This window comes from Grampus griseus (genome assembly GCF_964374135.1).
Source record: "Grampus griseus genome assembly, chromosome: 6".
NCBI classification, from domain to species: domain Eukaryota; kingdom Metazoa; phylum Chordata; class Mammalia; order Artiodactyla; family Delphinidae; genus Grampus; species Grampus griseus.
Genome location: NC_139000.1, coordinates 67636823 through 67649529, shown reverse-complemented (window position 1 = coordinate 67649529; position 12707 = coordinate 67636823). Strand labels below are relative to the sequence as shown.

Here is a 12707-nt window from a genome sequence, read left to right as displayed (position 1 = left end):
TGGCTGTATTGGGTCCTCATTGCTGCATGCAGGCTTTCTCTAGTTGTGGTGAGTGGGGGCTACTCTTTGTTGTGATGTGTGGGCGTGGGCTTCTCATTGCGATGGCTTCTCTAGTTGCAGAGCATGGGCTCTAGGCACACAGGCTTCAGTAGTTGTGGCATGTGGGCTCAGTAGTTGTGGCTCGCGGCCTCCAGAGTGCAGGCTCAGTAGTTGTGGCGCACGGGCTTAGTTGCTCTGCAGTATGTGGGATCATCCTGGACCAGGGATCGAACCCGTGTCCCCTGCATTGGCAGGCAGATTCTTAACCACTGCACCACCAGGGAAGCTCTATCCTCACTTCCTATGCTAAAGATTAATTTTGCCCGTTCTTGAACTTTGTGTAAATGGGGAGTGTATAGAATATATTCTTTTGTGTTCAACTTCTTTCACTCATGCTGTTTTATCCATGCTGTTGTATGTGTTCATTCTCATTGCTGTATAATGTTCTATTTTATGATTAAAGGAAAGTATACTTTTTATTCAAGGTAGTTCTTTGGGTTGATTGCAGTTTTTGAGTATTACAAATAGTGCTGTGAACATTCTTTTATGTGATTTAATAAACATAGGTTAATGCATGGTTTTCAACATTTTAACTTTTTGAAACTTGAATGACTCTTAAAATTGATGTGAGTGTTTTTATTTTCTCCTGAAAATCTTTTATTTTCCCTGATGGCATCTCAGAATACAGGAAATGCTAATTGCATCTCCGTAGTATAAGGTTTCTTAGATATGTTTTGCAAATCATAGTGGGCTAGATTCTCCTGAGAAATTCTTTAAAGTGCCCTTGAAAGTAATATCAGTACTTTTAGACTGTTAAAATAGTTACTTTTCTTACCAGAAGCCATTCCAGGAATACCTAATTTGTTCCTAGGAATGAGCATATATTTGTATTTTACATATCTTTATGTATAGATTATGTATAGACTTTAATAATTCCTTTGTCTCTGTTTTTGAAGGTTCGGTCTTTGTGGGCTTCAGTGAATGAAACACTCATGGTTTTGGAAAAAGAGAGAGAAGTTGTTAGTTCAGTCCTTAGTGTTGTTAACCAATATACTTTAGATGGAACTAATGTTGCTATCAATATTCCAAGGCTCTTACTTGACAAAATTGAGAAACAAATGTGTCAGGTAAGCATTTGATAATTAAGGGAGCTTTGAGAAGACTCCCTTCACAGAATTTTTTTATATGTTGTATATTGTTTTTCTCACAGTGTTTTTCTACTGTTTTCAGAATTTACCTTTGTGAATATATCTGGTAAGAGGGGTACTGTTAAAGGTGTTTATATTCACATCTATTGACCTTTATTCATTGTCCGAACGTTGTACGGCGCTACATCATATAGTGTAGAGAGTAGAAGGTACTTAGTAGGAAGATGATATGGTACTTAGTTTTTTATAAATTCTCAAAGAGAGCACCAATGATCTCCTGAATGCTAAATTTCTTTTAAAAAACTCTTCTCTCGTTTTTCTTTCGTCTTGATGGTATTAAATGTTTTAAAGTGTTTTCTTCCTTTAGCTTTTGTGACCTCAGTGTCGTCGTCTTCCTGTGGTGTTTCAGACTGCTGTCTCCAGTTTTCCACTGGTTCCTTTTTCTCTAACTTTTAAATGAACATGTTCCCCATGGTTCCTTTAATGGCCCCTTTTCTTTCCCACATTATAAATCCATCTGTATTTTCTTACCCAATTCCATGGCTTCATCAGCCTCCTATACAATAATATTACCAGATTGGTATTTCCAGTCTCTCCCCTTCAACTCAAACTACATCAGATTATTTCCACTTGCTTATGGGACATTTCCATCTGAATAGCCTACGTTTATTTTTCTTAGTAAACTTAAAATTTTTTGAGCATCTCCTATGTGCCAGGTATTATTATAGTGAAGGGGATATAAAGATAAAATATTGTTGTGACCCTGAAGAGTTTTCACTTTAATAGGTAACATGTCAGGCACTTCAAATTCAGAGTACATAAAAATCAGGATCTGTAAACTCAGATTCCTACAGGGGCTAGGCAGGTAATAATATATAGATGAAGTATGCTAATTATGTGTAACAATAGGGGTAAAGTAGGAAATGATGAGATCTTTGGGGTACTAATTTTGTGTGAAATCTGTGATTTTAAAAAATATTAGCAACTAATTCAGATGATTTTAAAACATTGGAACTGTGTAGGCCAAATAAACATGTCTTAAGTTTGGAATCAACGTTTAGGGGTCCTTTAATTTGCAACTTTTGGTACAACATGAATTCATGATCTTTCTCCAAACCTGATCTTTCTCCTCAGTCTTTATTTTGCTTTCCATTTATTTGCATTTCTTTTATTCTAGTTTCAGCTTTTTTGCATGATATACAAGTGTAGCATGGTGTGTTAATTCTTCCACAGTAGTTTTCTTTGGGCCAGAATTATTTACATAGTTTTATTTTTGGGTAGACAGTCGTTCTTTTTTTTCCACTCTTTTTTAAGGTAACCTTTTTATATAATAGTGAAAAATGTAAATATATTTTTGTAGCATTTTACTATGTTAACAATCTATAGTTCACTACTTTTTTTTTTCAGTTGCACATAGGAAATGTTTATGAGGCTGGAAAATTGAATCTCTTAACAGTTATTCAGTTATTAAATGAAGTCTTGAAAGTAATGAAATATGAACATTGTCAGGCTAACCAAGCAAGACTGACAATAGACCTTCACTTCCTTGAAAAAGAGACCAAAGTTCAGAGAGAAAGATTGTCAGATCTGAAGCATATGAGGTACACTAGAAAGATCTTCTGTTATTTCACTGGGGTAGGAGTAGGGTGGTTTTGATAATTTCTCAGCACAACTCTTGTTTAGTTAACAACTCAGTAGCTTTGGCAAACAAGTGTGAAAATTTTACTCGTACTCAAAAACCTTATGTCACCAACTTCTAGAGAGACACATGAAGTAGCAAGGAAAATTAATGTAGTTTTCTTTTGTCTGGAGTATATTATTTGCCCTGAGTGATAATTCTTTATCAAATAATTCTGACTTTTCTCTAGCTTTTCTTTTGTAGGGTCTACTAATAGAACTAGGTTTTAAAAAATTTGTTTATATTGAGCAGGGTGACCGGGAGGTATGGGTTCTCTTTAGAAATGGATAGAGAGTAGGAGTAGAATTTCAACTTGAGTTCAGAACCAGGAAAAAATTGTATGGGATTGGCCAAAAAGTTCGTTTGGGTAACATCTTAGGGAAAAACCCGAACGAACTTTTTGGCCAACCCAATATTTTTAAAGATAAATAGAGTACAGATGTATGATTGCTATTTGGTATTAAAAGGAAACAAGGTATTTTAGATTCTGAACTCTCAATGGGAGAGTTTATGCAATTTAGGTGTGCTGAATTGGTTGAACTTTCAGTTATACTTTCTGCCCTTTCTCTACGAGCTATAATATTCTTACTTCAACACTTTTTCTCAGTGCTTCTTTTTATATATTCATGTTTTGAATGAAGTTCTTTTTTATGCCGTTACAGGTATAAAATAAAAGAAGATGTCTCAACTATAAAACATTCTATTGTTGAAAAACAAGAAGAATGGCATAAAAATTGGAAAGAATTTCTCGGCCTGTCTCCTTTCAGTCTAATAAAAGGTTGGACTCCAGTAAGTAATATTGACTTGACTTTTGGAGAGTAGTTTAATCTCTTGCAAACTCTTGATTTATCATGGTACAAATGACCTGGAAATGCTATATGTGTGTATGCTTCTCATCTTTGCATCTGAGCCTAAAGTTCAAATATTTCGGTTTCTGTGATTTTTCTAAATACATATTAGAATGTTCATTAAGCTGCTGTTGTGATATAGTTTATATTTTTAGATTCAGTGGATTGTATTAAAAAGAAAATGAGATCGGGGAGAAGCTGGCGCTGAGGCTCAAGTCGCCTGTGGGGGCTGAGCCTGCTGTCTACCTGTGGCCGCTGCCGGTCTACGACAAACCTCACGATGTTGCTCACGAAATCCTCGAGACCATCCGGCTCAAAGATTTGGAAAGAGATAGTTTAGCAGAAAAGGAATGCATGAAGGAGAAGTGGAATCTCTTGCATGAATTTCTGCAGACAGAAATAAAGAATCAGTTATGTGACTTGGAAACCAAATTACATAAAGAAGAATTATCAGAGGAGGGCTACCTGGCACAAGTCAAATACCTTTTTTTTTTTTTTTTTTGCGGTACGCGGGCCTCTCACTGTTGTGGCCTCTCCCGTTGCGGAGCACAGGCTCTGGACGCGCATGCTCAGCGGCTGTGGCTCACGGGCCCAGCCGCTCCGCGGCATGTGGGATCTTCCCAGACCGGGGCACAAACCCGCGTTCCCTGTATTGGCAGGCGGACTCTCAACCACTGCACCACCAGGGAAGCCCCAAATCCCTTTTAAATAAAGATTTGTCCTTGGAGAACGGAACTCATGCTTTCAGTCGGGAAGTGAATGGATGTGTAGAAAACGGGAGCCAGACAAGTGGTGAGGACCACAGAGTGGAAATAGCAGAGAAGAACAAGTCCCCCAGACCTGTTTCCAAACTGCATGCGCAGGAGAAGCAAGTCCGATGGAGAAACAAAATCTGAAGTCTCATGTAGCCCCAGGATTACAAGGCAAAGTACCAGGCAGACCACCGTCACATCTCATTTCACAGGGGGCCCTGCCAAACGGAAGCCTGAGGAAGACACTGAAAAAGCAAAATCAGATGATTCTGTCGATGAAGAAGAAAAAGACCAGGAGGAAAAGAGACGTAGAGTTACATCCAGAGAACAAGTTGCTGGACCGCTCCCTGCAGAAGAACCGGGAAGAGTAAGACCAGGAACACACGTAGAAGAAGAAGAAAGAGATGATAAAGTAAAGCCTGGTCACCTCCAGGAAGAAAAGAGACTCAGAAGTCAAACCGAAGGACTAACACCTAAACAGAAATCTAAGGAGGAGCCAGACAGAGATGCGAGGCCCAGAGGAGCTCAGGCTGAAATGAATGAAGAAGACAAAGATGAAAAGAGGCACAAAAGTGAACCCAAACATCTAGCTAGCAAACGGAGACCAGAAGTAAAAGAACCTGAAAGAGTAAAACCACAAGTTTCTGATGAGAAAGATGAGGATGAAAAGGTAACAAACGCACATGGTAAACACAGCAGTTCGACATGGTAAAGTTCCCCGTCAGAGCGAAGGGACCTGGACCGTATCCTCTGGGGGTCTGTGCATGCCCGAAGATGCAGAACATGAAGAACACTCAGTCCCCTGTGCAATCTAACAACTCTAGTCCACATGTCTCACCCCAAACCCAGGACACTAGACCTACTAGAGCAGGAAGCAAAAATATGGTAGGACTCCTTGGAATGGCTGAGCCTTTGACCAAAGACCAAGCCCCACAGTCCCTATGAACACGTTGAGAATTTAGTTTGTTGCAAAGCAGTGCTCTGAGCTTCACAGCTATGGCGGGGGTGGGGGTGGGGGTGAGTCTCCATGGGACACACCCCGGCTAGAAGTCCCGAGTGGCATTTAATAAGTGACTCAAACAAGGACAATGTGCAATCCCCTTTTAATACTTCTGATCTCGGCGAAGAGCAAGTCTCACTTTGTTGCCAGTGCATCTCAAACCTTTCCATGCAGTTGGTTCATCTTTCAACAAAGACAACAGGATTTAGGTCCAGAGTTTTTGGCCAGTAACAGTAAGGATTATAATTTAAAAAAAAAGAAATTGAGACATTCCTCTTTATTTTAGGTACTATTACATTTGAGGCATAGTTGGAGGGCAAAGTAGTCCTCTTGTTCCTAATATCATACTCCTTAGTTTAAAAATAGTTACAGGATAATTTGTATGTTTGCTAATTCTTTCTTCGTTAGGGAAAAAAAAACCCATCCATTCCTAGGTTTGCTTAGTATTGTTACTGTGGTACTGAGTAAAGTGTGTATATTTCAAAATAACAAATTCTGTGTTTTAAGGCTGTGGATCTTTTACCACCTATGTCTCCCCTTTCGTTTGATCCTGCCTCAGAAGAAGCATATGAGAAGAGTATTCTTTTGCAGTACCCTGCTTCACTTCCAGGTTGGTTATTTTTTCTCTTTTAAACTTCAATCTCATTAATATTTCTCACTGTGATAACAGTTCTTTTATAAACTTTCATGTTTTTTTTTTCCCAGTTATTTACTGTGGTGAAATGCACAAAGCATTTCAGTCATATGAGCCTCCGTTAACATAAGGCTTTTTGTGTCTCCTTTCTTTCAGTTGCACAGCTTTTTACTTTGCACAGTGTTTTCAAGGTTTATCCAAGTTGTAGCATGTATCGATACTTCATTACTTTGTTTGAATACATTCTGTTGTATGATTGAATCGAATTTTGTTGATCTGTTTGTCCTTTGATGGACATTTGGGTTATTTCCACCATCTGGCTATTATGAGTAATGCTGCTATAAATGTTCACTTAAAAGTTTTGTGTAGAAGCCCACAATTTTTTAACACGAAAGAATAGTACAGTAATTACCTGAATACTTAACTGTTGCTTGTTTCAGCAGTTGAGATTTTTGCTTTAAATGTGTATGTTTGTTTGCTAAACCATGTAAGTCTGAGACCTTAACACTTCACTCTGTTTCAGCATGCATTCCCATGAAAATAAGGACTTTTTCCTCTTTAATTACCACACTAATGTTACACCTAAAATTAATAATTATCTCAGTTTCCTCAAATATCATACCATTATCACACCTAAAAAATTAATTTCTCTACAATATCTAATATCAATTTCATACTCAGTTTCACCAATTGCCTAGTATTTGTGTACAAGAAATTTTTATTGGGTTCAGTAAATGTAAGGTAGATAGGTGGAGGGATAAATGAATAAAAAATGTATGAATTATGTAGCCAGTCTGGAGCAGGTAATAAGTATAGGCTACAGTTGAGTTTAGGCAGGCCATCGGTCATGGCAGCAGTTAGCACAGGACTTAGGAAGAAAAAGGATGAACACAGCTAGGATAGGTGATTGCTTTGGGAGTCAGGTGTATGTGGGGAGGACACTAGTTGGGAAAGATCATAGACCAGAGAGCAAGGGTCAAGGATAGGTGCCAGCAGAAGAGTAGACACAAAAGACTGCATAGTTTGATGAATGAAAAAGATTTTCAGATACAGAGCATTGCTTATGATGATAGAATTACTTTGATAGTTCTTGGCATATTTGGTTGCCATTGTGTTCTCACTTCAGCATGGAAAGGGCCTTTGTACTCTTGGCATACTTAGTTTAGGCCCTGTGAAACCATGAAATTGTCCTCATGTCCATTTGGAGATTTCTATGTCGCCTTCAGAGTGAGGGAATATTTGTGTCTGTTTATGAAGTTTAGTTAGAAGTCCACATTTTAAAAGTGTTTGATAGGCTCTTTGGGGGTAACCCTTTCCTTCACACATTGCACAGTTTGTACTCTTGGGATTCCTTTTTTTTTTTTTCCTCTAGAGCCTTTGTCTGGGCTGGGGAACCTCAACATTATTTTATACTTTTTGTAGTAAACCACTTTACTTTGCTTAAAGTACAACAGCTTTTTCCCTCCTATACCTTACATATTACATCTTGCTGGAAGTGATTTTTCTTTTCAGTAGTTTTAAAAAATTACATTTCAGCATTATTAAGTACAGGAATATTATAAATACCTGTTTACTGAACACTCTTGTCAAATCTTTGCAGTATTTGCTTTAGTTTTTTTAAAAAGTACTAGTGTAGTTAACCCTTGAGTATCCACCCTTCCTTGAGTATTCTTTTTTTTTTAAATTGCAGTGTAGTTGATTTACAATATTTTAGTTTCAGGTGTGCAGAGCATAGTGATTTTGGTTTTTTTTTTTCAGGTTATATTCCATTATAGGCTATTACATGATATTGGCTATAATTCCCTATGCTATACAGTAAATCCTGTTGCTTATCTATTTTATGTATTAAAGTAGTTTGTTATCTGTTAATCTCATACTCCTTTGTCCCTTCCCCCGCTTCCTTCTCCCCTTTGGTAACTGTAAGTTTGCTTTCTGTGTCTGTGAGTCTGTTTCTGTTTCGTATATAAATTCATTTGTATTATTTTTTAGATTTCGCATATAAGTGATATCATATAGTGTTTTTCTCTGACTTATTTCACTAAGCATAATATTCTCTAGGTCCATCCATGTTGCTGCCAGTGGCAATATTTCACTTTTGTATGACTGAGAAATACCCATTGTGTGTGTATGTGTGTATATATATGCCACATCTTCTTAAGCTAATAATCTGTTGATGGCACTTGCGTTGCTTCCATGTCTTGACTACTGTAAATAGTGCTGCTATGAACATTGGAGTGCATGTGTTTTTTCAAATCAGAGTTTTCGTTTTTCCCGCCCATATACCTAGGAGTGGAATTGCTGGATCATATGGTAGTTCTATTTTTAGATTTTTAAGGAACCTCCATACTGTTCTCCATAGTGGCTGCACCAATTTATATTCCCCCCAACAGTGCAGGAGGGTTCCCTTTTCTCCACATCCTCTCCAGCATTTATTATTTGTAGACTTTTTGATGAGGGCCGTTCTAACAAGTGTGAGGTTGATACCTCATTGTGGTTTTGATTTGCATTTCTCTAATAATTAGTGATGTTGAGCATCTTTTCATGTGCCTGTTGGCTATCTGTGTGTCTTCTTTGGAGAAATGTCTATTTAGATCTTCTGCCCTTTTTTTTTGTTTGTTTTTGTTTTTGTTTTGTGGTACATGGGCCTCTCACCGCTGTGGCCTCTCCCATTGTGGAGCACAGGCTCCGGACGCGCAGGCTCAGCGGCCATGGCTCACAGGCCTAGCCGCTCCACGGCATGTGGGATCTTCCCGGATAGGGGCACGAACCCATGTGCCCTGCATTGGCAGGCGGACTCTCAACCACTGCGCCACCAGGGAAGCCCTGCCCCTTTTTAAAAAAATATTTTATTTATTTATTTGGTTGTACCGGGTCTTAGTCACAGCAGGCAGGCTCCTTAGTTATGGCACATGTGCTCCTTAGTTGTGGCTGGTGGGCTCCTTAGTTGCGGCTGGTGGGCTCCTTAGTTATGGTTTACGGGCTCCTTAGTTGTGGCATGTGAATTTTTAGTTGCGGCATGCATTGATTGGGTTTGTTTTTGTGATATTCATATGTATGAGCTGTTTGTATATTTTGGATATTAACCCCTTGGCCTTGACTGTTCATTCTGCATTTGCAGAGGTAACCACTATCCTAAATCTTAAGTTTATTCTGATGTATGTTTATAAAAATAATTTTACTTTGAATCTAACCATACGTATACTGTTTTGCTGTTCTTAAGTTTATAAATAAAACTTCTCTTATCCCCCAACATGTTCTTTGTAAATGTTTGTTTTTGAACCAGGATCCAAGGAGGATTCACTCACTGTATATGGTTGTTTTGTCCTCTTACTTTTATTCTAGGATAATGCCCTACCCGTTAAAAAAAGAATGACATTGATAGAAATTCTTTTTAACAATCATTGTGTGTGATTTACCAATATATTTACTGATTTTTTTGGTCAATATTACTTTTGTTCTATTCCTTCCTTTTGAGAGGTATACCTCGAAGTATATCTTTCACTTCTTCTAGTGACAGACCCTGAATAGTAAGATCTCTTAGTCTTTCTTTGAAAATATCTTTGTTTTTACTTATGAATGATAGTTTGGATTCAAGATCAACACTTATTTTTCCTTGGGACTTTAATAATATGATCTCATTGCTTTCTGCCTTCTTTTGTTTTCGAAACATTTGCTGTCTCTCTAATTGTCGTTCATTTGTAGGTAATTTTTGATCTCTGGTTGCTTTTAAGACTTATTTATTTTTGTATTATGCAGGTTCATTGAGCTGTGTCTAAATGTAGATTTGTTTTTATTTAGCCTGTTTGGAACTTGTGTGTGCTTATTCAGCGTGAAGGCTCATATCTTTCTTCAGTTCTGGAAACTTATTCACTAATATCTCTTGTAATATTACCCCCCTCTCTTATTCTTTTGGTCCTTTTCTTTTATCCCTCATATTATTGGGACTTCTAATTCTGTCCCCCATATCTCATAACTTCTTATTCATATTTATAACCTCTTTGTAACTCTGGACCTGCATTCTGGGTATTTTCTTTGTATCTCCCTATGGTTCACTAATTATCTCTTTATTTATGTTTAATCTCCTTTTTGACCTGTCCATTTAGTATTTAATTTTCATGAATGTATTTTTTATTTGCTTCTTTTTTCAAAACTACCCATTCTTTTTCATGGTGTCATCTTCTTTCATTATGGCCCCTGTTGTTTCTTTTTTGTTGATCATTTTAAATATACTGATTTTTATCTTTATCAATTTTCCCAGTATCTCTTCATTTCAGGTACTTCTCCGGTATGCTCTGCCTGCTGATGTTCTATTGAAATAATAATATTTAAATATTTGAATGAAATCTCAACTTCAGTGGGTTCCCCACCTCTGGAGGAGTCATGTGGGCCCAGGATTGCAGAAGGGTCTCTACAAAGTGGCCAAGAGTCCCAGGGATTTCTTTTGAACTAGAGCAGTTAATGTCTTTGGTTTGGGATTCCTAAAACAAGTAGCCAGTATAATTATGGATTTCACACCTCCTTTTGAGTAGGCTAGGTTTTAGATACCTTTCCTTCCTTCCTTCTATACTTTTTTTTCACCAAGGAGTCCAGGTAGACAGCAGGCTTTCCCTGTCCAGTTGACAGAATTTTTATAATCCCTTTTTAGAGGCAGAGCAGTCTTTGCAGTGTCTTGTCTTATGGTGGTCTCTCAGATCCCAGCCTGAGAGGCCTGAGATGATGTTTCTTGTTACCATGTAGGCATTTAAATCTCCTGTGTTCAGCCCCTGGAGCCTGCCTCATTGAGCCCTTGTTTCTCAGTTTAAGTTTACCCTGCTTGTTGTGCTTTCCGTCTTTGGTTCTGTCATGTGATGATTTTTATTCTTCTGGGCATTCCTTTTTTCTTACATTTTATTTAGTAGTTGTAGTGTCTTTACAGTAGGAGTCAGTGTCTGCTTTAGTTTCGTTTGCTTTGTAGTGGTGAGTTTAGTTTGTTTTAACCTCCTAAATGCACTATTATGACTGTGCCCTCCTTTGCTATCTTTGCATCTTAAGTTTAGGTTTCATCATTTCTTGCATGTGATTGTGTTCTAACTAGGTACTCTGCCTCCAATAGTTTATCTGTTCTGTATTCCAAATGGCTATCAGTGATCTTCCTGTAATGTAAATATGATCCTTTTCATCTCTTGGTGTAATACCCACCAGTGACTTTTGATCACCTATCACCTTTGGAAAAGAGAAAAAGGCTCTAGATGCTTTTTCACTTAGCAGCTTTTACCTTACAGACTTTCTTTCATACCAGAACAAATGTTCATGAACTCTGCCTACCACCACCAGATGGTGTTTAAAGTTATGCATCATCATTTTTATTTTTAAAAAATCTTTAAATTTAAAATATTTAAAAATTAAAGTATAGTTGATTTACAATGTTTCAGGTGTACAGCAAAGTGATTCAGTGATCTGAAATGGAACATATATATATATATATGTATACACACACATACACATACATATTTTTTTTCAGTTCTTTAACATTATAGGTTATAACAAGATGTTGAATATATCATCATCATTTTAGTTAATGGTTGTCTACTAAGCTTGTGGTATAGTTGTATTTGTGCTTACTTTTGGAATGTTTTATAAATAACAGTAACTCCATCATAATTAGTAGGTTCAAAAGCATAGGGTATTGAAAATGTTATGAGGTGGCATTATGATGAATTAAAAGGAAAACTTTACATAGTATACACATTGGCTTCTTATACAGTAACACTTTGGACACATGTATAAATAGTGTTGAAAGAAGAGGAGCTCCTGGAATATCAAATCCTTTGAAATATAGCCATGGCTTTTGTCATCAATTTCATTGCCTATCATGCTTCCACTAGATATACCTTATGCTGTGGCACACGAAACATGCAACTTATTCTCTTAGTACTTTCATGGCTTCTTCATGTTCCCCACTCTGGGCCGGGTGCCTTTCTGCCTCCTTGCATTCTGTGCATACTTGTGTCATAATACTGTAGCAGTATACCATAATTCTGTATTGACTCCTTGAAGACAGGTCTCCATTTTTAATTTCTTTTTCCTATTGTTAGTGCAGTAATGACACATAGTCATTAAATGATATGTTGAAGAATAAATACATAGGTTGACTGATGTCATAGATGCTGGGCTAAAATATGCTAAGTAGTATAACTTTTTGGCTGGTTTATGTGGTAATTGCATTATCTGTGTACTTAAACAAGAAGCATGGCTATATAATACTTGAGAATTATGGATTGTCCCTTTTTGGGAAACTTTGTATGAGCTATCTTTCTAGAAAAGCCTATTGTACATATTCTCCGTCACTGTCATGCATACAACTTTATACTTAATAATTGAATAATTGTCCTTTTCTTTAACATTTATTTTATTTTTCTGTTTTCTTCTGTTTAGAGGTTGTTGTATAACTTCAAGAGATCTCTGAATATTAGAATGTACAAACATAATTAAAGAGTAATTAATTTTTCTATTCCTTTAGATACACGTAAGCAACATACCCAGGAAGATGATTGCAGAAGGGCAAGTGATATACTGGAAACTAAATGTGATCTAGCCAACAGGTAAAAGAAATTTGATTTTCATATTGA

General features: G+C 37.2%; 1 protein-coding gene across 2 annotated transcripts in view; it reads left to right on the top strand.

The window, feature by feature from the left end:
- The window catches only part of HAUS6 (HAUS augmin like complex subunit 6), a 41220-nt gene that overhangs the window by 15078 nt on the left and 13435 nt on the right, over positions 1-12707 (top strand). For both annotated transcript variants that reach the window (XM_082657524.1, XM_082657523.1), the window contains exons 8-12: positions 996-1166; positions 2595-2788; positions 3528-3654; positions 5973-6075; positions 12599-12680. In XM_082657524.1, the coding sequence (XP_082513650.1) occupies positions 996-1166; positions 2595-2788; positions 3528-3654; positions 5973-6075; positions 12599-12680 (677 nt within the window). The remainder of the gene's footprint in view (positions 1-995; positions 1167-2594; positions 2789-3527; positions 3655-5972; positions 6076-12598; positions 12681-12707) is intronic.